This window comes from Myxine glutinosa, chromosome 9 (assembly GCF_964187855.1).
Source record: "Myxine glutinosa chromosome 9, kmMyxGlut1.1, whole genome shotgun sequence".
NCBI lineage: Eukaryota > Metazoa > Chordata > Myxini > Myxiniformes > Myxinidae > Myxine > Myxine glutinosa.
Window position 1 is genome coordinate 7540166 of NC_136269.1, and position 27140 is coordinate 7567305.

Below are 27140 nucleotides of genomic sequence, written 5' to 3' on the forward strand. Positions count from 1 at the left end.
CTGCTGCAAAAGTCACACCAACTGTATCGGGAGGATCATAGGACGATTGAGGAATGGCACGCGGAGTGATTTTTCGAAGGGAAGCACAGTGGTGGCAAGATGTTTGTGAAACACCAGGATGGGAGTTTACAGCTGAGTCGGCATTCGTACGCAGGCTACACAGTACAGGTTAAAGGTCAGGTGTGCACCTCGAGACCATCCTGCCACGCACCCACACCTGGGCTGGAAATGAACGTTCGGGTTCATCGCGATGCACCAAACGTTCCCGAACCAGAACCATCAAGTTCAGTGAGGTCGAGAAAACTGAGCCTCTTCTGTGGTCCGAAGAAAAGTGTTTTTTTTTTGTTTTTTTTTCAAATCGATATTTTAAAAACCAAAATGTGTGGATGTGTCACCAGTTTTAAGTTTATTCCATAAGTCATTGTTAATGAGGGCAACGATGGAGATGAAGCCCCGCCCACATCCATTGTGACACGGTGCTTTGTTGTTGCGTTTCGGAACGTTGGTGTTTGAGTGGATGGAGATGAAGCCCCGCCCCCTATCATTGTGACGCACGGAGCTTTGTTGCGTTTCGGAATTTTCGTGTTCGAGTTCGCGTGTGAGTCTTTTGCGCTCCCTTTATCCACCTTCTGCATTCAAAGCAAGATGTGGTCTTGGTTTACAAGGCTGAAGAAAAAGTGGAAGAGAAACGATCGTCAGGTAATAATTGTTTTACGTTCGACATCGCGGTTGTGAACACGATTCACGATCACGATCATCACGATCATCGTGCATCGATCACGATTTGAAACACGATGGAATAATATTTACCGATATGAACAGTGATGTGGCTTTTATTGAAATTCTTAAGATGCTGTTTAGATTTTGATGATTTGCGTGTGATATGATTCATCGGATGTTTATATGAATCGTTTAAAATAAAAAAACCTTCAATTTCTGATATTTTGCCTTTTCATTTGGGCTTCCCAATTGGAGCCCCGCCCATAGGGCAGGTGCCGTTGCGAGTTGATTTAAATTTGGTGAAGATCCGAAAAACGGATACCAGGATTTAAACATTTTAAAGCGATTCTTCACTGTTGAGTGATCGGGACAAAAACGATATGCAGCATGAAATTTGAAAAACGTTGTGGACGAGTTACGACAAAACTTTGTGGATGAGTTGGGTTTGTGACGAGAACAAGCTGATTCGATTTTGGTTGATGTCGGATCCAGAACGAACGGTTCAGTTGACACAAAACGTAAACTGTTCAACCTGGCGGAGGTGTGCTTTCCACTGAGTACCGTTGTCGTTGAGAATGAGACTTCAGTTACTGCTCTGTGACGAGATTCTTTCGTCGCTGGTCTAACTAGTTAACGTAAGAACACGATTGGTTTTTCTTATCTTATGCTATCAATAAAACACCCTTCATAAGTCATTCATGATTCATTCACTCTATATAATTAATGCGAACACTTTTCACTCTTCATGTGACTCATACACTTCATGTGACTCTTCATGTGACCCAAAACACCACGAAGAACCAAAAAACCCGAAGACCCCATGAAGACCCCAAATATCCAAAAAGACGAAAGGCCGAAAAAAACACCATGAAGACCCAAAATACCCTGAGAACCAAAATGCCACAAAGACCCAAAAGACTCTGAAGATCCAAAAGATCCTAAAGACCCTTAACGACTCCATAGACCCAAGCAATATCCAAAACATCAAAAAGACCCCAAAACCCCAAAAAGATCCCGAGGTCCCAGTGGACCCCAAATACCCAAATCACCCCGATGACCCAAAATACCCCAAAAACCCTAAAATACCCCAACGACCCAGAGGACCGAAAATACCCATGGACCCCAAAGATCCAGAGGACCCAAAAGACTCAAATGACCCAAAAGATGCCATGAAACCAGAAGACCCAAAAGACCCCGAGGACCCAATTAACCCAAAAGACCTTGAGGACTCCAAAGACATAAAAGAAGAGTAATTATGTCTCTTACATTGGAATTGTAGATGGTGGCTTGCAAACTGAACCTCAAGGATGTTGTACAGAAGCGGGAATTTTTTTTCATCACAATAAATACAAGGCACGTGGAGGTGAAATTCACTGCATGTAATGTTCAACGTGCGCAGAGTAAACCGAGTGTTCATTTACGTCTGCAGGATGTCTAATAAATAAAGAAGATATAAGCACACCTGACACGAGGCCCAGGCTTCAGACTTTGGCACGATCACGAGGCTGCCCCGGCAAATAAACTGTTCCAACCTGTCATTTTTGACGGGTTTTCTACTCGTTTTAAATAATTAATTTACTGATCACGTGGTTTGTATCTTCCTCACCTACCCCATAGACCGAAGCGGTTGTACTTCTGCAATTCAGCATAGTTGCAGTGGATGCCTCTCCGCACGAAACGACCCAGTCTCGACACCACCCACAGCATGAAGCACAGGAGGTACATAGTGAGAGAAAATAATAAATTATGTAATATTATACATTACAGGGATGGTGTTGGGTGTTGGGGTTGTGGTGAATGTGGACATGACACAGGCTTGATGGGCCGAATGACCTCCTCCTGTTTCAAGGTTTCTGTGTATTTCTAATTTCGTACCAGTAGAGGTTTTTGGTGTGTGTGTGTGTGTGTGTGTGTGTGTGTGTGTGTGTGTGTGTGTGTGTGTGTGTGTGGCCGGATTTATGTAAGGACAACTGGGACACGTGCCTGGGGCCTCCACCACCGAAGGGCTCAACCAGGATTATTTTCAGGATACATACAGGGCCTGTAGAAAGTCTACACCCCCTTTTCAAAATGTTCACCTTTTGTTGCATTATAGCCTGGAAATAAGTTGCATTAAACCAGACTTTATCCACCTTTATTTACACATCGTAACCCACAACTTCCAAGTGAAAAACAAATTCTACAAATTTCAGAAAGTTGCTTTAAAAAACAAAACTAGAATATCTTGGGTGGATAAGTGTCCATCCCCCCGAGTTAATACTTGGTGGAAACACCTTTGACAGCAATTACAGGTGTGAGTCTGTTTGGGTAGGTCTCTACCAACTTTGCACACCTTGATTGAGCAATATTTGCCCATAATTCTGTAAAAAAAAAACTGTCAAGTTTTAAAAGCTCAGTCAAGTTGTGTGGGGAGCGTTGATGAACAGCAATCTTCAAGTCATGCCACAGATTTTCAATTTTATTTAGATCAGGGCTCTTTCTGGGCAACTCAAGGACATTTATCTTTTTGTTCCTGAACCCCTCCAGTGTAGCTTTGGCTGTGTGCTTCGGGTCGTTGTCATGCTGAAAGGTGAACTTCCATTCCAATTTCAGCTTTCTTGCAGAGGGCAGCAGGTTTTCCTCTCGTATTTTTCTGTATTTTCCTCCATCCATTTTCCCTTCTATCCTGACATGTGCTCCAGTCCCTGCTGATGAGAAACATCCCCATAACATGATGCTGCCACCACCATGCTTCACAGTAGGGATGGTGTTCTTTTGGTGATGTGTTGTGTTTGCACAAACATAACATTTTGCATTTAGGCCAAAAAGTTGCATTTTGGTTTCGTCTGACCACAGAACGTTAATTTTTTTTCCTATATATTTTTTGGATACAGATTCGAGGTTCGTGTAAGAGCTAACGCATTGACCATGAAAACATGCACAGACACATAAAACATACAATGAAAGGAGCGGGAGACAGGAGGGGGAGAGAAAGATGGAAGCACAACAACAGTGGAGAACTGGGACGTTGGTAGATCTGTGGAAGGGAGACGGCTGGGGAGGAGGGAGGCGTTCACAGTATAAAGCAAATGAGCACTACTAGGAATTTCAGGAAAAAAGTTGGGGATTGAAAGAGGTGGATTTGGGGTGTTTTAAGGGGAGTAGAAAAGATCAAGGTTTTGGATGGGGGAAGATAAGAGATTGTGGTGAACAGCTGTTTTAAAGACCTGTAGGAAGAAAGTGTGGGAGTTTGTTCCAGAGGTGGGAGAAAAGAGGAATGAAGGAGTGAAGGTGAATAGAGAGTCTTGATTTTGGCAGTTTAACCATGAGAAGGTTTTTTGAAGATCTTGTGGGTCCTGCAGGAATATTTGGGGGACAGAGCACAGACAGAGCAGAGGGAACAAGGCTGGAGAGGAGTCGGTAGAAGACAGAAAGACCACCAACCTACCTGCGGTGAGAGAGAGAAAGGCCCTCAGTCTTGCCTCAACACCGGTTTTGCTACATCGCTTCAGGATCTCCGGAATGTTTTTTTGCATGTCTCAAACATGGCTCAAGGTGGACTTTTTTGAGTAATGGCTTCCTTCTTGCTACCCTACTGTACAGGCCAGAGTTGTGGAGTGCTTGGGATATTGTTGTCACATGCACACAGTGACCAATCTTTGCCATAAATGCCTGTAAATCTTTCAATGTTACCATTGGCCTCTTGGTGGCCTATCTGATCAGTCTCCTCCTTGCTTGGTCATCCAGTTTGGTGGGACGGCCTGATCTTGGCAGGGTATTGGTGGTACCATACGCCTTCCACTTCTTAATGATCGTCTAGACTGTGCTGCAAGGGATATTCAAGGCCTTTGAAATCTTTTTATACCTATCCCCTGATCTGTGTCTTTCCACAACTTTATCCCGGAGCTCTTTTGAAAGCTCCTTGGTGCTCATGGTTGAGTCTTTTCTGTGAAATGCACTACCCAGCCGTTGTTGTTGTTGTTGACGACTTGTTGTTGTTGTTGTGAAGGCAATGTTGAGGTAATTTTTTCAGAGCACTCCTGTTATTGGAGGTGTAGTTGTTGTTGTGAAGGCCACCACCACCCATGTGTGCACTGGGGCCTCCACCACCATAAATCTGGTGCTATGTGTGTGTTATGTTGTTATGTTATGGGGGATTGGAGAAACAGCGGCTCTTTGCATGATCGTCCATCTTGGTTTTTAGGCCAATGTGCCTTTGTCCGGCTTTTCATGGGTTTGGAAAAACCCGACATTTTGTGGTTCGGATTCAAGATCAAGTGTTGATTTTTTTTAACCCTTTGTTAATTAAAAGAGGTGTTTTTAAATCACATGCCATTCATCATATATCATCAATTCTGGGTATCGATGCTCCCAATATAAATATTGTTAGTTTGAAGATAAAAATAGTATATTTCCACAACATTGTTCAACGACCGTGAGTGATTCATTTATCTTGTGAGTGCAGGTGGAACCAAACACGACCCAGAAGGAGACCGAACACCTGCAGGATCTCACCTGTCCCATTTGCCTTGACATAGCAGTTGGGCCGCACAAGTACCTTCCCTGTCACCATGTTTTTTGTGTCTCGTGCCTGCAGGAAGTGCGTCGTCACAGCACCGAACAGGTGCACTGTGCGCTTTGTCGGAGCCCCGTGACACATGAGAAATTCTGCCGAGGTAACCATCAGGAATGGAAGATTACCAATTGCTGCTTTCATAGTTACCTTGTTTTTATTACAACTAGGTGTGCATGCCACCCGGTCGTTTCGATGACGATTCTTAATCAAATGACGGCAAGTTGTACTTCATAAACATATTGCACGTGTATCTGTGAATGTCATTGAGGATGTAAAATGAAGTGAAACGTGAAAAAAGGATGTTTTATAATACATTGTAGCTGTTGTTGTTGTTGTTTGTGTGCTTCTTCTGTGTTAGTCACGCTTTATTCCATAAAAAAGCCCGGAAGTCTAACAGCGGTGTAACCGGACTTGTAAAATATTATGAACCACAAACACGTATGATTAGCTTTTTAAACAGTCGCTGATGCTGTTTATAACATTAAACAAAGAAATTTGGAGGAATCCCGACATCCGTGAGGTAAGTTTTACTTACAGAACTGAGCGAAGATCTACTGTAATCTATATACCCCACAAGCGTTGGTGGTGTGCTCCTTTGCCAAGCAGCTAGCTAGCGCTTACCAAGCCAGCCGTTCCTTACCGGTTTTGAATGGAGTGCTTGCTCGAATGTTTAAACCACTTGGCGATCTCTCCACAAGAAAATTGGTAAATGAACACACCCCCAATGTTCTTGAGACCCGACCATACATCATCTGTAACCTATCTCTACTCCAAAGATGAATGACCTTTCCTGCCGCTCTCGAAGTGAGCAGGTGTTCACACCGTAATGACATCATACGTGTGACCTTCATTGCCACCTGTTTCCCACTTCAGACCTCGACATCGAAGCTCGGAGAGCTTTCCCAAATCAGTACTTCCCTCAGTATCTTCAGGTGAAAGAAGCAACACCTCACCTTGGAGGAGGCTTCATGCATGACCTGAAGACTCGTCGTGCATATCGACAATGGAATGCTGCCAAGGTAAGGTACCATGAGGAAGTAAAATGTTTTGGATTACTTTGCACTAGATATTTGATAAAGGAAGAGGTTATATTATTTATTTGTTCAGGCAAGTGCAAAATCGGACTGTGAGGCGTACACATTAATGGGGAGACGAATAAGCATACAGGTGACAGACAATGTTCATTATAGATTAAATAAATCATTCCAGTTGCCCCCGAGGTTCACCATTCGGTGATGAAGAGTAACCAGTTGTCGTAAACTGGAGGGCCTCATTCACCCTGAAGGCCTGAACGGTCCAGATGCGGGAACCCCTTAAACCACCTTCTCAGTCTAATTCTTACCTTCCACAAGGAAACCATCCTCCATCCAATCCCCTCAAGCATTCTTGTGAGACACTTTTCTTTCTCATTCCAGCAGGTGGAATAATTTGTTGGCCTGGTAACGTCATCAAATTCCCAGTCTTTAATCCAAGGCCTACATAACGTCCTATACGAAGGCTTCTAGCCTGTGGTAAGGCCTATGACACCAAGGAAGAGACCAGGAGTGGATGCAGAGAGGACCAGTCTTGGTACCCTTTCAGGACCAGTCTTGGTACCCTTTCAAGGCCGTAGTTTTTTTTGTATGCAGAGTGAAGACTCGTGCAAGCGATATAACAAATAATGTATCCAGACACAACTGAACAAAAGGAACAGTAGAGAGAGGAAGGCACCAACCGCAGGATAGAAGGACAAAATAGAGGATGGGGAGACTTCGACAAACAATGGGTGTTGGCAAAGGGATGAGATGTCGGGTACACATGGTGTGGACAAGATGGATACATAAGCAAACTCTCAGGAAGGATAAAAACTAGATTTGGAAGGAGGGGGTTTAGGGTGGGGGTAACGAGATGAGATGTCATGGTTTTGGATGGCGATAATCTGAGAACATGGTGAACAGCTGTCGTGAAAACTTGAAGGGATTCATGGACGTGACTGGAATTCAACTGGAAAAACATGAAGATCAGTTACATGAAGGACATGAAGGCAAGGATGGACAGATACATCAATAGGAGAATAAAATATTATAAGTATGGCCGATGACCTGATAGTGTGCCACAGCTACGTTAAAGAAGTCTAAGGAAAGCAACCACTACATAGACGTAGGGGGAGCATTGCAGGGAAAGGATGACCACAATACTTGTTTATGCATAATGTTGATCAGACAATCACAAACAAAACACCAAAAATAAACCAGAGTGACAGAGCAAAGTTACTTTGTCAGATTTGCCCAAACAGCTATGGCAGCTGCGGCGGGTTTCAGTTCGTCCGAATGCAGCCCAGTGTCGCAGACAATCTCACTATAATTCACCAAATGTCCGTCCGTCTGTTCGAATGAACCGCAAAAACGGCTCAACCGATCGCAACGATATTTTGGGTGGGTATTCCTGGGACCGCTGGGAGTACAATAGGCCAGATAATCATCCACCATCCTGCTTGTGGTGACAGGAAGAAAAGCAGGGGTTCTAACGCTGGTGCTTGTGTTTGTGTACATCATGATTTTCAAGTACTTGTAGGGCTGCTGCATTCGGAGATGGGGTGGTAACTCCTCCAACCACGGGTTTTCGTCTGTAGGCCAGATGTTTTCCTTCATCTGTGATGGTGTCATTACCGGTCTATGGGCATTTCCTCCCACAGCCACACCACCAGCGATTTCGGGGCCCTATCTCACTGGGCATTTCCTCCCACAGCCACACCACCAGGGGTTTAGCGCCCCCATCTCACTGGGCATTTCCTCCCACAGCCACACCACCAGGGGTTTAGGGGCCCCATCTCACTGGGCATTTCCTCCCACAGCCACACCACCAGGGGTTTAGGGGCCCCATCTCACTGGGCATTTCCTCCCACAGCCACACCACCAGGGGTTTAGGGGCCCCATCTCACTGGGCATTTCCTCCCACAGCCACATCACCAGGGGTTTAGGGGCCCCATCTCACTGGGCATTTCCTCCCACAGCCACACCACCAGGGGTTTAGGGGCCCCATCTCACTGGGCATTTCCTCCCACAGCCACACCACCAGGGATTTAGGGGCCCCATCTCACTGGGCATTTCCTCCCACAGCCACATCACCAGGGGTTTAGGGGCCCCATCTCACTGGGCATTTCCTCCCACAGCAACACCACCAGGGGTTTAGGGGCCCCATCTCACTGGGCATTTCCTCCCACAGCCACACAACCATGGGTTTAGGGGCCCCATCTCGCCATCGTCGATGCCCTCAATCCTCGTCGATGCATTATCTACAAGATTCCATCTCACGTATCCACTATCGTTTGTCTTTTGACCCACAGCAGACTATTAGAAGACGCGAAGACGGAGACCGCAATGCCGGTGAATGGGGTCAAAAGGCGAGATCACTTTATCTTGCATGAGGTAAGTTTTTCCAATTTTTTGATTATTTTAAATCATTTATTTTTCATCCAGATTTGGCACAAAGGGAATGAGTGTGAGGATTTCTTGTTCGAGTATCTATGTAAATACCAAGTATGAGCAAAGGAAGGTATTTGTGAATTATTATTGCCCTCACCACAATGAGAATGTGACAATGTCTACAAAGTATGTACAATTAGAATGTGACTAAGTCTATAAATTATGTACAATTAGAATGTGAGCAATTCTATAAATTATGTACAATTAGAATGTGAGTAAGTCTACAAAGTATGTACAATTAGAATGCGAGTAAGTCTACAAAGTCTGCACGATTAGAATGTGAGTAAGTCTATAAATTATGTACAATTAGAATGTGAGTAGGTCTATAAATTATGTACAATTACAATGTGAGTAAGTCTACAAAGTATGTACAATTAGAATGTGAGTAAGTCTATAAATTATGTACAATTAGAATGTGAGTAATTCTATAAATTATGTACAATTAGAATGTGAGTAAGTCTATAAATTATGTACAATTAGAATGTTTGTAAGTCTACAAATTATGTACAATTAGAATGCAAGTACATCTATAAAGTCTGTACAATTAGAATGTGAGTAAGTCTATAAAGTATGTACAATTAGAAGGTAAGTAAGTCTACAGTCTGTCCAATTAGAATGTGAGTAAGTCTATAAAGTATGTACAATTAGTATGTGAGTTAGTCTATAAATTATATACAATTAGAATGTGAGCTAGTCTATAAAGTCTGCACAATTAGAATGTGAGCTAGTCTATAAAGTATGTACAATTAGTATGTGAGTTAGTCTATAAAGTATGTACAATTAGAATGTGAGGAAGTCGATAAAGTCTGCACAATTAGAATGTGAGCTAGTCTATAAAGTATGTACAATTAGTATGTGAGTTGGTCTATAAATTATGTACAATTAGAATGTGAGCTAGGCTATAAAGTCTGCACAATTAGAATGTGACTATGTGCACAAAGTCTGTACAGTTAGAATGCGAGTAAGTCGACAAAGTATGTACAATTAGAATGCGAGTACATCTATAACGTCTGTACAATTAGAATGTGAGTAAATCTATAAAGTCTGTACAATTAGAATGTGAGCAAGTCTATAAATTCTGCACAATTAGAATGTGAGCTAGTCTATAAAGTATGTACAATTAGAATGTGACTATGTGCACAAAGTCTGTACAGTTAGAATGCGAGTAAGTCGACAAAGTATGTACAATTAGAATGCGAGTACATCTATAACGTCTGTACAATTAGAATGTGAGTAAATCTATAAAGTCTGTACAATTAGAATGTGAGCAAGTCTATAAATTCTGCACAATTAGAATGTGAGCTAGTCTATAAAGTATGTACAATTAGAATGTAAGTAAGTCTACAAAGTCTGTCCAATTAGAATGTGAGTAAGTCTATAAAGTATGTACAATTAGTATGTGAGTTAGTCTATAAATTATGTACAATTAGAATGTGAGTAAGTCTACAAAGTATGTACAATTAGAATGTGAGTAAGTCTATAAAGTATGTACAATTAGAATGTGAGCAAGTCTAAAAGTCTGTACAATTAGAATGTGACTATGTCTGCAAATGATGTACAATTGGAATGTAAGTACATCTATAAAGTATGTGCAATTAGAATGTGAGTCAGTCTATAAATTATGTACAATTAGAATGTAAGTACATCTATAAAGTATGTCCAATATTATTTCGCATTATATTTAAAATGTTGTGGACGGATTATGACAAAATGTGGTGGACGGATTATGACAAAATGTGGTGGATGAGTTGGGTCGGTGACACAAACAAGCCGATTACATTTTGGTTCAGCTCCCGCGTATCAGTGGCATATAAAATGGAAACTGTTCACCTTGGCGGAGGTATGCGCTCTACCGAGTGCCGTTCTTGTTTTATTTCAGTCTGGTTGAAAAATCACTTATTCCCCAAAATCCATCAACCCCACCCTCTAACCACAGTACCACAACCATTTAATGCGCAGTCCGAACTGCAGCTGAACCGGTGGGAGAGAGAAATGGTCACATTCACTTGGGAGCACAGTCATACGGCCGTTCTCAAAACATTTGAGTTCGGAAACAGTCGACAGACAAAACACTTGGTGGTAATGGGAACAGCTCAGGTAGACATCTGGGAATGCGATTGCCGCAACCCGCAATGTCCGCAGGACGGCTGCAGCTGCTGCTGTTTGTTCAGACGGTTGTTTTTCGTGCCCCCTATTTCACAGCTTCATTAAATCTTAGAGGACCCCCCCTCGCCACTCCACCTCATAACACCTTCATTAACACCCACCCAATGCCCATTAGACCTTCGTCAACTCCCACCTTCCTCACCTCACCCCCATTGCGGCTCCTCCTTGTGTTCTCCGGGTTCCTGCTCGCTGACCCATCGTGACCTTCCGCTCCAGTCTAACCCACAGTGAAATTTGCACTGCGTGGTCTTCCCAAATCCACCGATCCTTACTCATTACGTCATTCCGAAATGCTTACCTCACTCCTTCATGATCCTTGCCCGTTTTCCACTATATCTGCCAATGTAATCACAAATGAAACAAGATCGAAGAAGATGGCACGCCATCGCAAATCCCCACGCTTCCCAACTAAAGCAAAGTTTTAAAATGGCTAAAAGTTCCACCAGAAATGACACAAGATCAAATTTTGATTTAAAAAAAACATCTTCCGTTTTGACCCCAGTGACCCCAAGTCTCCACCCCTTGGGGCATAAACTGGGAGTCAAATCCCGAAAAAACTACAACATATTTCAGGTATCCCCTGATGTTGATTTTATAGACAAAGTTTCATTAAAAAATGTTTTTAATGTGCCCGTAATTGAAGACCTGAGTGGAAGAAGTACTTGAGTAACATTATTGGGACAAAAAGATCAGTCCACCATTACGCAAACACATTTAGAGAAATCCCCGTTTTATTGAAGGCTCCACTCGTGGTGATCAAGAAAAATCTGTTCATATAATCATTTGATAAACACCGAGATCTTCTACACAGGTTATAAATATTTCACAATTTGTTTGAAAACCCGCATTTCACAAAAGGAACTGTCAGCTGAGATTTATTGCAATGTTGAATCAGGTACACGCTGATCGGTAGAAAACATTAATTTATATTTCTACTTCTACAACTCTCCACAAATTCAATCACTGCATATCCTGTTCAGAATATCGGAGAAGGAGGTGGGGAGTGGGGGGGGGGGGGGGGGGGGCGAAATCTGGCTTTTTCTACATTGAGCAACAACAAAACTTTGGAAACATTTTGCTGTATATAAAGTTGGTGCAGACACAACATGCATTGAAAGTTTGTTGAAACGTCCAATGGCAAAGGGACACCTTTGGTCTCCTTTGGCTTTTACAGCCGGCTGACAGGAAGACAACGAGCAATGGACGGCACGTGGCAGCCTCTACCAGGCAGCAGGAAGGTCGAGCCTGCGCTTTCTTACAACATAAATCACAAGCCATAGATGTACCGATATCACGATCCCACGTGCACCGTGTCCAGCTGGAATGCGGTTCGGTGCAAATGCAGAATCGAGGTGAAGACCTCAGATGGGTTTTCCTTCTAGAGACACGACCTTATTACAGGCTAGCTTTTCTGCGAGAGCACAGCGATCCTGAATATCATCCAGCCCGTTCACCTGCCATTCGTGCTTGATGCCTATAATATGAGATCGATGGCCATAGGCAAGTAATCTGTTAGGAATTGGTCTGAATTCCAGGACTCCCAGCACACCAACCACTCAGTAAAAACTATGCATCACTTATCAACAATGAAATAACTGAAAACAATTCATGAGAGTTGGATTTTACATACCTGTGAATTTCCTTTTGATCACACTTTTCGAACTTGCATAAATCATTTTGCTCTTAAGAGGAGCAGAATCTGGTGCCCTAAAGAAGAAACAAGCATATTAGGGCCGATCGACATAATAAGTATGCAAACATGACTCCACTCCTCCCTCTGCCTACCCCCAAGATTAATCCACACCCAAGTTCTGCATCTGATTCTGTCACAGTTCCATACCTCAGTTGATCACCTCAGATAGCGTCTGTGGTTGCTTAGCAACCCATCGTGCTACAGGGTCAAAGGTTGGGAAGCGGGTCCGAGAGGGGCTGTTCATGATCGGGTTGGCAGACCAATACGAATATGCACAATTTTTGGGGTAAAGAGGTAAGAGATGAACATGGTTGTAGGATGAGGAATGAACAAACACTGACAAATTCACCGTTCCACGAGACCCTCTCACAGCCGAAACGCCCTGAAACTCAAACTTGTTCTGTAACCTATCATAACTAGATGGTATTCATAGAACACTTACATAGAATATTCATAGAAACAATCAATACATGGGTATCCAATCATCCATCAATATATATCACCCATCTACCTGCCAACATCCATGTGCCCCTCTATCCCCATTTTTTCTAGTTCAATCTTACCCGCTCTATCTGAAAGCACTCCCTTTTCAGGAAGTGTTTCACTGACGCATTAACAAATCTCTGAGTGAAAGACCCTTGTTTTACTACCATCTTAACTCGGGCTTTGTCCTCTGGTCATATCACTGTCTATTCGGCTGAAGATCTCTTCTGCACTTATTAGTCCCCTACGGGTTTCACCGGCGGGGATTTTAGGTTTGCTCTCCGTCGGTCTGTCCATCCCACATGTGGTTTTTCAGAACTTTTTCTCATACCCGTTAACATATTCAACTGAAGCGTGTTACATGGCTTTATTACCCTGCGCTCACGAAGCGAAAAGCAGGGTGAGGCATTCAGTTGCATACATGTGGTGTGTCTGCATTTTAAAAATTCATTTTTCTCAGCAAACATTGGTCCGATTGACACGAAATTTTTACCATAGGAGCACCTCCGCCTGTATCATTTTTTTAATTCATAATTATGACGTCATATGTCACGTGGCACGGACACCACCTTGGAAAATCGTTCCACCTCTTTATCTCCAAAATCGCTCCATGGAAAAAATTGAAAAATGGGTCATTGTAAAGAACTACACATGGAGAAGAAGTGCTGTGAACGATGACGTAATTGGTGTCGTAATTATGATGTCATAATTTGACAGGGACAACACTTCGTCTGATCAGTTTGAAATTTATTGAGCGTGATCTACGCAACAATTATATTACAGAATATAAATTTATGATTTAATCGCTCACGTGATCTCGCAGAGGTTGGATCAAAGAAGAAAAACACTTCAAAAACAGAGTTGGCTCGCACCAAGGTGACTGCGCAGGGTAAGTATTGTATGAATACCATCTCGTTATGATCGGTTACAGAACAAGTTTGAGTTTCAGGGTGTTTCGTCAATTTTTCAGAGTTATGCCCTTTTTGGACAATTGGAAAATATCATGCATTATACATGGATCAATTTTCCAGACTTTTTTTTCCCCTTACCCTGTAACATATTGAAATGAAACTTGGTGCATTGCTTTTTTATGATAAGTTACAGAAACTGCAACTTATTCTGGATCGGTCGGGCATACAGTCGTAGCCAAAAATATTGGCACCCTTGCACTTTTTTAAAAATAATGCACCATTTCTTCAAGATAATCATCGAAATTAAAAAATATTTTGGTATCCACATATGTACTTCTTTGGTTTTCTTGGCATACACTCTCCTTCTCAAAGAATGATGAAGGCATTCTCCTTTGCAAGATTGGAAACGGATGCTTACCTTTACCAAGGAAAATTTATGTGACCGTTTGCCTGGATCACACTGCAACGTATGGAAGAAAGGCGATCACTTGCTTCTGTTCGAATGCCTCGAACATTCATCACGTCAGCAATTGCGGGACGACATCTTACCTGCAACTTCTACTGGATGCGGTGACTTGTGTCATTGCTCCACCAACTTCCGGGGAACCAGCGCGGAGCTGTAAGTGGACCGCTGTGCTTCTTCCTCTACAACGGCTGTGCACGATTCTGCTGGTTGCTACTGGTATGGACCATGGAGAACTTGAACACCATGGTCCTAACATCGTTGTGAATGCATCTGGCATCTCTGTTCCACATCTTGCTGGTCAACCAACATCACATCAATACTTGCTAGCCACTCACGATGAGTGAGGAGGCAAGTCAACTACAACTGGACGAAGGCCTTGTTCAAATCTACTATGGCTCACAGCAAGAGTGGCAAGGATGCTACATGCAGAGCAGGGTCAGTTTATGACTCCGCCCAGCTATCACAACAGCGGAAACCCTACGCGAAATAGTGTAGGTGCTATGAAGACATCAGAAGAAAATGTTTCATATTTGAATTTCAAACAAAAGTGATCAGCCTCTTCTTTTCAAATAGAAAGTCAACATTTGTTCTGAAGCAAAACGTATTTTCGAAGAATAATTGCCAAATGTTGCAGATGCTTTATTATTTTAAAATGGTAAATTAAAATTGTTGTGTCTTGGTGAAGGTGAAGTTTGTTTGCAGAGATATTTGTGATGCAAATGAAATGAACTGAATTATCAACATGGAAAGAGTCAACGAACAAAGAAATGTTTTATGATCAGATTCTTCCAGGATGACGGTGTATGCCTTTGGTATTGAAAATTGGATTACCAAATTTGTAGTTTGAGTATTTTGCAATTGATGTTTAGATTAATGGTACATATAAACAATTTGTAATTTGAGTACCTTGTAGGTAGTTATTTAAATTAATTGTTTTAATTTAAACAAAAACAAAAAAATTGAGGAATTATAGAAGACCTCTATATTTGTTCGGGTCGGCGAGTTATCGCAGGCAGTCAAATTCAAACTTGTCCCTGACCCACTTAATTAATAAAATGACAATGAGATAGAAATAGTTTAGTTATTTGCTGAATCTTAATAGCACTATGCTATAAGTTCATAATGACCTTGTAGGAAAGGAGTAATTATATTATTAAGGATGTATGTATATTGTGGAATTATAAAAGGACATACATGTGTGTGAGGAGGGCTAGTGAGTTATCACCGGCATCCCATCTGTATAGGCAAAAGTTAAATCGTAATTTATTTTAAGATCAAATGGGTTCTCAAAACGTGCAGTTTGAGTAGGAAGACTGAGCGGCCACTGGACAGCTGTGAGTTCTGCGATGGAAAGCAGACCCTCATGGCGCCAGGAAGACTAGTAATCAGTGATCCCCGTCTACCCCTCCCTAACCCCTTATCGGAATCCCTCGGCCCCCGATCTCCTCCCCCATATCCCCTCCTACGTTGGAGACACAGTCATCATTCCCCTATTGTTCAAAATGATATAAAATGAGCTAGGTTCGCGCAATCGGTGAAGAATGCTCATTTCCGACCCAGGTCCTGTGCTGTGAATCCTGTGCTGTGAATCCTGTGCTGTGAATCCTGTGCTGTGAATCCTGTGCTGTGAGTTCTATAATGTATTTGTGTTGTAATCAAATGAGTATTTTTCTCAGTGTTATTAAAATATTTACAAGTGTTCATGACTTTGTTTATGTCCAAAAAATTGTTCTTCAACACCATCTGTATTCGTAAATATAAAATAATATGTTTACTATCTGTATTAGTAATTATAAAATAATATGTTTTTTTTTTGTTTTGTTTTTGTATACAAGATCGAGGCTCGTGAAAGAGCGAACATTAATCACACAGAAAGACAAACCGACACATAAAACATATAACATCGGGAGCGGTAGACAAGATGGGGAGAGAGGAGGAAGGACACAAACACAACATTTGAGAGCAGGGACCGAGACATGGAGACATCGAGAGATCTGTGAGAGGGAGAGGGCATTGGGGGTAGGGGGGCATGGGAAGGGGGGGGGGGGGTGGGAGAGGTATAAAACGTATGGACACTGCCAGGACTTCCAGGAAAGAAGTTGGAATTTCAAACAAGGTGGATCTGGGGTGAATTAGCGGGGGTAGAAAAGATCAAGGTTTTGGATGGGGGAAGATAAGAGATGGTGGTGAACAGCTGTTTTAAAGACCTGGAGGGATGAGTGGGATTGAAGGGAGTGAGGGAGTTTGTTCCAGAGGCGGGAGAAAAGAGGAATGAAAGAGTGAAGGTGAGCAGAGAGCCGAGATTTCGGCAGTTTAACCATCAGAGGGTTGCTGGCGGATCTTGTGCGACCTGTAGGAATATTTGGGGGACAAAGCACAGAGAGAGCTGGGGGTGCAAGGCCGGAGAGGAGTCGGTAGAAGACAGAAAGACCACCTACCTGCCTGCGGTGAGTGCATGAAAGGCCCTCAGAGATAGCTTCATCGCAGGAGATTCCAATAATTCTGAAAGCTTTGGTTTCGACAGCGTGAAGCCGAGCTAGGTGTGAGACAGGAGCACCGGCCCATAGGAGAGAACAGTATTCCATTGAGCTGCGGATGAAAGCCTTGTATGTGGTGAGGAGCTCAGGTGTGCCGAGGAAGGACTTCGCACGACGGAGGATGCCCATTGCCCAGTCGGCGACTGGCTTTGGAGGCCAGCTTGGAAATGTGGTTTTCCCAAGAAAGATCATGGCAGATAGTGAGACCCAAAAGCTTGAGCGACAGAACTTCTTGGAGAGGATTGTTGAGAAAGTAGATGGGAGGGTTGTCCAGTCGATCTTTTCGGAGAGACATAGTAAGAGTGTGAGATTTGTCAGGATTGAAAGACATGTTCCACTTGTTTGACCAGTCTGTGATTTTGTCCAAGTCTTCAGAGAGTGAGGAGGCTGCAGACTACCGATCTGAGGGAAGAGGAATGGAGCGGCAGAGAGTGGAGTCATCAGCAAAGAGATAGAGAGGATTTTCCAGAGAGTCGGAGAGATCATTGATAAAGACCAGAAAAAGCACAGGGCCCAGAACACTGCCTTGGGGAACTCCAGCCTGAACAGGAAGGGGAGTTGAGAGAAATCAATTCAGGGCCACACGTTGACTATGACCAGAGAGGAAGTCCGCAAGCCATGCATGGAGATTTCCATGGATACCATAGGAGGAGAGTTTGGTGAGCAGAGCTGGGTGCCAGACCGTATCGAAGGCACGTGATATGTCGAGGGAGACAGCTCTGATTTCCTGTTTGGCATTGAGGACCTCCATCCATTGTTGAGACAGCAGAAGCAGCATGTGCAGAGTAGAGTGACCTGGTCTGAAACCAAATTGATGATCAGAGATCAAGCCGTTGGAGAAGAGGAAAGATTTCATATCCGAAGCAATGATGGATTCCATGACTTTGCTGATAATTGGGAGCAGGCTGATTGGTCTGTAGTTGCAAGGATCTGTTTTTGCACCTTTTTTGTGTAAAGCGGTAATGTTTGCTTATTTCCAGGATGCTGGCAGATGACCTTGAGTAAAAGAGAGGGTGAAAAGGACAGAGAGAGGGTGAGATAGAGCAGCAGAGCAGGATTTTAGGACCCGTGGGCTGTTGCCGTCTGGTCCAGTTGCAGAATCAGAGTTGAGGTTTTTTTTGTTTTTTTTTTTGTTTGTTTTTTTTTTATACAAGATCGAGGCTCGTGAAAGAGCGAACATTAATCACACAGAAAGACAAACCGACACATAAAACATATAACATAGGGAGCGGTAGACAAGATGGGGAGAGAGGGGGAAGGACACAAACAACATTTGAGAGCAGGGACCGAGAGACATGGAGACATCGAGAGATCTGAGAGAGGGCGAGGGCTTTGGGGGGGGGGGGCGTGGGAAGGGGGCAGTGGGAGAGGTATAAAACATATGGACACTGCCAGGACTTCCAGGAAAGAAGTTGGAATTTCAAACAAGGTGGATCTGGGGTGAATTAGCGGGGGTAGAAAAGATCAAGGTTTTGGATGGGGGAAGATAAGAGATGGTGGTGAACAGCTGTTTTAAAGACCTGGAGGGAGGAGTGGGATTGAAGGGAGTGAGGGAGTTTGTTCCAGAGGCGGGAGAAAAGAGGAATGAAAGAGTGAAGGTGAGCGGAGAGCCGAGATTTCGGCAGTTTAACCATCAGAGGGTTGCTGGCAGATCTTGTGCGACCTGTAGGAATATTTGGGGGACAGAGCACAGAGAGAGCTGGGGGAGCAAGGCCAGAGAGGAGTCGGTAGAAGACAGAAAGACCACCTACCTGCCTGCGGTGAGTGAGTGAAAGGCCCTCAGAGATAGCTTTATCGCGGGAGATTCCAATAATTCTGAAAGCTTTGGTTTCAACAGCGTGAAGCCGAGCTAGGTGTGAGGCAGGAGCACCGGCCCATAGGGGAGAACAGTATTCCATTGAGCTGCGGATGAAAACCTTGTATGTGGTGAGGAGCTCAGGTGTGCCGAGGAAGGACTTCGCACGACGGAGGATGCCCAGTCGGCGACTGGCTTTGGAGGCCAGCTTGGAAATGTGGTTTTCCCAAGAAAGATCATGGCAGATAGTGAGACCCAAAATCTTGAGCGACAGAACTTCTTGGAGAGGATTGTTGAGAAAGTAGATGGGAGGGTTGTCCAGTCGATCTTTTCGGAGAGACATAGTAAGAGTGTGAGATTTGTCAGGATTGAAAGACATGTTCCACTTGTTTGACCAGTCTGTGATTTTGTCCAGGTCTTCAGAGAGTGAGGAGGCAGCAGACTGCCGATCTGAGGGAAGAGGAAATGGAGCGGCAGAGAGTGGAGTCATCAGCAAAGAGATAGAGAGGATTTTCGAGAGAGTCAGAGAGATCATTGATGAAGACCAGAAAAAGCACGGGGCCCAGAACACTGCCTTGGGGAACTCCAGCCTGAACAGGAAGAGGAGATGAGAGAAACCCATTCAGGGCCACACGTTGACGACGACTAGAGAGGAAGTCCGCCAGCCATGCGTGGAGATTTCCATGGATACCAAAGGAGGAGAGTTTGGTGAGCAGAGCGGGGTGCCAGACCGTGTCGAAGGCACGTGATATGTCGAGGGAGACAGCTCTAATTTCCTGTTTGGCATTGAGGACCTCCATCCATTGTTGAGACAGCAGAAGCAGCATGTCCAGAGTAGAGTGACCTGGTCTGAAACCAAATTGATGATCAGAGATCAAGCCATTGGAGAAGAGGAAAGATTTCATATCAGAAGCAATGATGGATTCCATGACTTTGCTGATAATTGGGAGAAGGCTGATTGGTCTGTAGTTGCTAGGATCTGTTTTTGCACCTTTTTTGTGCAAAGCGGTGATGTTGGCTGATTTCCAAGCAGATGGCAGTTGACCTTGAGCAAAAGAGAGGGTGAAGAGAACAGAGAGAGGGTGAGATAGAGCAGCAGAGCAGGATTTTAGGACCCGTGGGCTGATGCCGTCGGGTCCAGTTGCAGAATCAGAGTCGAGGGTTGACAGAAACTTTTCCACCTTGTCAGGAGGAAAGGACACGGAGTCCAGGAGCAGAGGTTAGACAAAAACTCCTCCACCTTGTCAGGAGAGAAGGACACAGAGTCCAGGAGCAGTTGGGTTCGACTGGGAAGGGTGGGAACAGAGAGAGATGGGTTTGGGACACAAGATTTTGAGGCAAACACAGAGTTGAGGCATTCGGCTTTGTCACGTGCGATGTGTTTACCATCTGTATTGGTAATTATAAAATAATATGTTTACCATCTGTATTGGTAATTATAAAATAATATGTTTACCATCTGTATTGGTAATTATAAAATAATATGTTTACCATCTGTATTGGTAATTATAAAATAATATGTTTACCATCTGTATTAGTAATTATAAAACAATATGTTTACTATCTGTATTGGTAATTATAAAATAATATGTTTACCATCTGTATTCGTAATTATAAAATAATGTTTACTATCTGTATTGGTAATTATAAAATAATGTTTACCATCTGTATTAGTAATTACTAGGGCATGCCCGTACTATATATATATCTAAAATTATATCCCCCCCCTCTATTTACATGAAATGGTTTGGTCCATTCGCAAAGCCAAAGCGAACGGCTTGCGAGTACGGTGACAATCCCCCCCCTCTATTTACATGAAATGGTTTGGTCCAAAGCGAACGGCTTGCGAGTACGGTGACAATCCCCCCCCTCTATTTACATGAAATGGTTTGGTCCAAAGCGAACGGCTTGCGAGTACGGTGACAATCCCCCCCCTCTATTTACATGAAATGGTTTGGTCCAAAGCGAACGGCTTGCGGAGTTTGGTAAAGAAATCGCCATAGCGTGCACAAACGCGCAGGAAAGCGAAAGAATCGCAAATTAGTTTTAATTAGTTTTAAAACATAGTTTAACGCCAACATAGTTTGCCAACGTGAAATAAATGAATACGCTCTCAAATGTGCCGTCCGAGGCAGAGTCTGTTCGGCACGTTCGGCACACGTGATAGCTCGCTGCTCTCTGATTGGTTGAATCGTTTTTTGGACATAGCTCGGTAACTACTTGTCCGATTAATATGAAACCTTGAAAAGGCACATCCTCGGGTCCCCAGCAATATACCTGGCAAGTTTAAAGTATATCGGACCCGTGGTTGTCGAGAAACAGCGGTCACAGACATACAGACAAACAAACATACACACAGAGATTAGTGGAATTATAGATAGATTAGTTTTAAAACATAGTTTAACGCCAACATAGTTTGCCAACGTGAAATAAATGAATACGCTCTCAAATGTGCCGTCCGAGGCAGAGTCTGTTCGGCACGTTCGGCACACGTGATAGCTCGCTGCTCTCTGATTGGTTGAATCGTTTTTTGGACGTAGCTCGGTAACTACTTGTCCGATTAATATGAAACCTTGAAAAGGCACATCCTCGGGTCCCCAGCAATATACCTGGCAAGTTTAAAGTATATCGGACCCGTGGTTGTCGAGAAACAGCGGTCACAGACATACAGACAAACAAACATACACACAGAGATTACTGGAATTATAGATAGACTAGGGCATGCCCGTACGTGGGTGCCCGTTCCTTGCCAAAAAAAAAAAAAAACGCTACCCGTACGCTCTACCCCGCCCGTACGCCCGTAAACAAAAAAAACAACGCTCTTCGCTTCCGCCCTTCGCTCTGACTGAATTGGGAGAAATAATGCGCATAAGAAATCGAGAAATTATTATTTTCTCCGGAAGAAATCGAATTACGAACCGTAATGGCGCACGCGCTCGGCTCGGCTCGCAACAACGCGTTCTGTGATTGGCTGCCGGAAGTGAAGTCTTCACTGTCCGGAAGGTCGCAAATCGCAGTTACGATGAATCGCAAATTAGTTTTAATTAGTTTTAAAACATAGTTTAACGCCAACATAGTTTGCCAACGTGAAATAAATGAATACGCTCTCAAATGTGCCGTCCGAGGCAGAGTCTGTTCGCCACGTTCGGCACACGTGATAGCTCGCTGCTCTCTGATTGGTTGAATCGTTTTTTGGACATAGCTCGGTAACTACTTGTCCGATTAATTTCAAACCTTGAAAAGGCACATCCTCGGGTCCCCAGCAATATACCTGGCAAGTTGCAAGTATATCGGACCCGTGGTTGTCGAGAAACAGCGGTCACAGACAAACAAACACACACACAGACATACACACATACACACACACACACACACACACACACACACACACACACACACACACACACACACACACACACACACACACACACACACACACACAGAGATTAGTGGAATTATAGATAGATAAACTAATATGTTTACCATCTGTATTCGTAATTATAAAATAATATGTTTACTATCTGTATTGGTAATTATAAAATAATATGTTTACTAGATGTATTGGTAATTATAAAATAATGTTTACCATCTGTTTTGGTAATTATAAAATAATATGTTTACCATCTGTATTGGTAATTATAAAATAATATGTTTGCCATCTGTATTAGTAATTATAAAATAATATGTTTACTATCTGTATTAGTAATTATAAAATAATATGTTTACCATCTGTATTCGTAATTATAAAATCATGTTTACTATCTGTATTGGTAATTATAAAATAATATGTTTACCATCTGTATTAGTAATTATAAAATAATGTTTACTATCTGTATTGGTAATTATAAAATAATATGTTTACCATCTGTATTAGTAATTATAAACTAATATGTTTAACATCTGTATTCGTAATTATAAAATAATATGTTTACTATCTGTATTGGTAATTATAAAATAATGTTTACCATCTGTTTTGGTAATTATAAAATAATATGTTTACCATCTGTATTGGTAATTATAAAATAATATGTTTGCCATCTGTATTAGTAATTATAAAATAATATGTTTACTATCTGTATTAGTAATTATAAAATAATATGTTTACCATCTGTATTCGTAATTATAAAATAATGTTTACTGTCTGTATTGGTAATTATAAAATAATATGTTTACCATCTGTATTAGTAATTATAAAATAATATTTTTACCATCTGTATTAGTAATTATAAAATAATATGTTTACTATCTGCATTGGTGTTTATAAAATAATATGTTTACTGTCTGTATTGGTGTTTACAAAATAATGTTTACTATCTGTATCAGTAATTATAAAATAATATGTTTACCATCTGTATTAGTAATTATAAAATAATGTTTACCATATGTATTAGTATTTATAAAACAATATGTTTCCCGCCTGTATTAGTATTTATAAAACGATATGTTTACCATCTGTATTCGTATTTATAAAATAATATGTTTACTATCTGCATTAGTAATTATAAAATAATATGTTTACTATCTGTATTAGTAATTATAAAATAATATGTTTACTATCTGTATTAGTAATTATGAAATAATATGTTTACTATCTGTATTAGTAATTATAAAATAATATGTTTACCATCTGTATTAGTAATTATAAAATAATATGTTTACCATCTGTATTAGTAATTATAAAATAATATTGCTACGGTTTTGAGATGTGTACAGTGAGCTCAATAAAGGTTAAAGGTTGTCCCCCATAGATAGTCACACAAGTAACATGTAGCCTCATTTGTGGTATAGTTATTTCTTGGTATGTGTGAGAGTAGGCCCTTTCCAGTGTTAATCCTGCGTTGTGTAAAGACAGGAGAATAGGTCCTACTTCGGCAAACCATTCTACCTCAGTAGGCGCAATCCATTTTCGCTGCCCTTTGCTTACTCACTAGTCGAGTTAACACGAGGTAGGCCTAAAAAGATGGGGGCGGCATTGAGGTCGGGGGCGGCAGAGGCGATAACGGTAAGCATGAGCCACCAATCAGAGCTCAGAGGTGGTTGCGTCAGAGGGCGTGGTGAGAAGAGTCTGGTGAGTTCCAGAAGGCTCGCAGGGCGGGCCTATATAACCCGATGCGCAAAGCCCTCAACAGGACTTGCCGGGGGAAGAGGACTTGCCGGGGGAAGAGGACTTGCAAAGGAGAGAGAGAGGGCTTGCATTGTACGGCTTGTTGAACTTGACGATCGAATAAGAACGCGTGCGCTAACCAACACAAGGGTTGAGGAAGAAGAGTTGGCCGCTAGAGATACACGGGCGCAGCCAGGCGCGGTTTATAATGAACTTGAGCATTCAAGCCAAGAGAGTGAACGAGGCTGCATAACCGCCCTTCGCCATAAAAGCCGTCCCGCCTTTGCCGTAAAAGCCGTCCCTACCGTTTGCCCCGATATATCGCCTTTGCTCGAGAGACGCGCTACGTAGCCTTGTCTTCGCCGATCCCCATCTTCGCGGACGTGCCGGGGACCGTGGAGAGCTGAACGAGAACCATCCTTGGACGCGCTGGGGAACACCTGACCATCTGCAATACCCCGTGTGAGTGTGTGAGACGGGCCCGTTGTCTTTGGAATTAAGAATAAGACTGTATAAGGATTTCCCTGTGTCTCTTCGTCCTGAACTGTATATACGTGTGATAACCATAAAATCAATCTGTTCTTCCTTTCTTCTGAATTCGATCGTTCCCGTGATTTCTCCATTGACTAAGCGTGGCACGAATAAGATCGCTCAAATCGGGGTCCATTAATTATAACTGCGCGGATCACGTGTACGCAAACCGCTCGGCGTATTCCAACCTCAAGTGGTTCGTGCGAGGCTTGTTTCCTCGCTTCCAGGGCAGCGCGAGTACTTAGGTACGAGCGAGAATTTGTTCCCGAAACCCTATTTTGCGCTGTCCGGAAGGGACGTAATAGGTCTCGGTTCGCGCCAGGTCAGTAAAAACAAGGGGATTAATCCCCCCTTGATAAGGGGAGATGGCCGGCGACAGAACCGCAACAATATGTTTACCATCTGTATTAGTAATTATAAAATAATATGTTTACCATCTGTATTAGTAATTATAAAATAATATGTTTGCCATCTGTATTCGTAAATATAAAATAATATGTTTACCATCTGTATTCGTAAATATAAAATAATATGTTTACCATCTGTATTAGTAATTATAAAATAATATGTTTGCCATCTGCATTAGTAAATATAAAATAATATGTTTACTATCTGTATTAGTAATTGTAAAATAATATGTTTACCATCTGTATTCATAAATATAAAATAATATGTTTACTATCTATTATTAATTATAAAATAATATGCTTACCATCTGTATTTGTAAATATAAAATAATATGTTTACTATCTGTGTTAGTAATTATAAAATAATATGTTTACCATCTGTATTTGTAAATATAAAATAATATGTTTACTATCTGTATTAGTAATTATAAACTAATATGTTTACCATCTGTATTCATAAATATAAAATAATATGTTTGCTATCTATCATTAATTATAAAATAATATGCTTACCATCTGTATTTGTAAATATAAAATAATATGTTTACTACCTGTATTAGTAATTATAAAATGTTTACTATCTGTGTTAGTAATAATAAAATAATGTGTTTACTATCTGTATTAGTAATTATAAAATCATGTTTTCCATCTGTATAGGTAATAATAAAATAATATGTTTACCATCTGTATTGGTAATTATAAAATAATATGTTTACCATCTGTATTGGTAATTATAAAATAATATGTTTACCATTGAGATCTCGCGAGATCTTGGAGATGGCGGCAGGGATTTTCGAAGCTCCACACGGTCTCCACGTTTTCAAAGTTAAGTCTGTTCACAATTGTATTTTGTCGAAACTGTATTTATCTTTCGGTGTGTGAAGTTATAGTGTGCACCTTGGAAGTTTCTCGGTGTTTATCTTTCATAAATTAATCGTCTGTTTGCCGCATCGCGAGCAAGGCCTTTGCGGCGTCGCGAGCGATTTGAAATTGAAGTTAAGTAATTGTTCCCATTTGTATTTTCGTCATAACTGTATTTATTTTATGGTGTGTGTACGTATATTGTGTCCCGAGGAAGATTTTCGGTGCAAATCTTTCATACCTGCATTGAAAATCGTGTTAATTTGTGTCGTGTCTTGAGGCCTTGTACAGTGTACAACCTTGAGGCTTTGTTTTTCTCTCAGCGGTCCGCCGTTTGTGCTCCAATAACTTTCGTTCTCTGCTTTTCCCAGTCTTTTCACCCCAGAGGCCCCATAGGAAGTAGGCTTCCTAGTGTAAATCTCAACTCAAAAAAAACAAAAAAAAACATTTCCTTCTCTGTTCTTATTCTTTGTTCTCATTCGTTTATTCATTCTTATTCGTTCGTTTGTTCGTTCGTTCTTCGACCACGTGTTTCTCCCCCATTTCCCCAGATAGTTTTCACTGTTATTAACCTTCAATGTTTACACTTTCCCCTCAAGTTCTGTATTCCGTCATATATTATAACACCTTTTTCTTCTTCTTCTTTAAAAGGCTGCTTTCGACTTGCTCACCAAATCTATTCATCCCCAAAAAAAATTCCATCTCCTATAGTGCCTTTTTTCTACATTCCCTAAACTCTCCTGCACTCCAGCCTCCATCCAGCGTCCTTAAACGTATTTTTAACTCGAAGGTCACAAGAAACTCATTTTGCAATAAATGTTCGTTTCCCATTAATTGTACACTCTCTAAAATCCAATCTCACCCCTCCCCTCCAAATCTTCCCCATAACCCCTCCCCTCCAAATCTTCCCCATCACCCCTCCCCTCCAAGACTCCCCCTCAGCCCTCCCCTACTAGACTCCTCCCTCACCCCTCCCCTCCAAATCTCCCCCATATCCAATCCCTTTCAAATCCCTCCCCTTGTCCCTTCCCTCCCAAACTCCCCCTCGCCCCTCCCCTTCAAATCTCCCCACCCTCATTTCTTCTCAATTTCCCCCCTCTCACTCCCCTTCAAAGCGTCCTCCCCACTTCTTCCCCCTTTCAACTCTCACCTCCATCTCCCCCAACCTTCTGCCTCGCTCTTCCCCCTCCTCAAATAACACCTCATTGTGCCTCACCCAATCACCATCAAACCTTTTGGCTGCCCCATCCTTCCCTTTCTCCGAGCTATTCTGAAATCTCTGACACACCTTCAACTGCTCTCCCTACCTCTTCCACCTCTTCCACATCTTACCCTACCCCTCCTCCACCATTCTGTATCCGATGCTCCCCCTTCCTCTTCATTAACGGTGTGGACCTCAAACATCCGGGGCCTTCGTTCAAACTTAACTGATCTCTCCATACAGGTT

General features: G+C 42.2%; 1 protein-coding gene across 2 annotated transcripts in view; it reads right to left on the reverse strand.

Moving 5' to 3' along the window:
• LOC137417035 (cofilin-2) overlaps positions 1–27140 on the reverse strand; it is a 147720-nt gene that overhangs the window by 49972 nt on the left and 70608 nt on the right. Inside the window, exons 3-4 of one of the 2 annotated variants that reach the window (XM_078784082.1) lie at positions 12536–12612; positions 11615–12379 (exon numbers count right to left, since the gene is read on the reverse strand). The exons of the other annotated variant lie outside the window; for it this stretch is intronic. Coding sequence (XP_078640208.1) covers positions 12267–12379; positions 12536–12612 — 190 coding nt within the window. The 3' untranslated portion in view covers positions 11615–12266. Of the gene's footprint in view, positions 1–11614; positions 12380–12535; positions 12613–27140 lie in introns of those variants that run through there. 2 annotated transcript variants of the gene reach the window in all.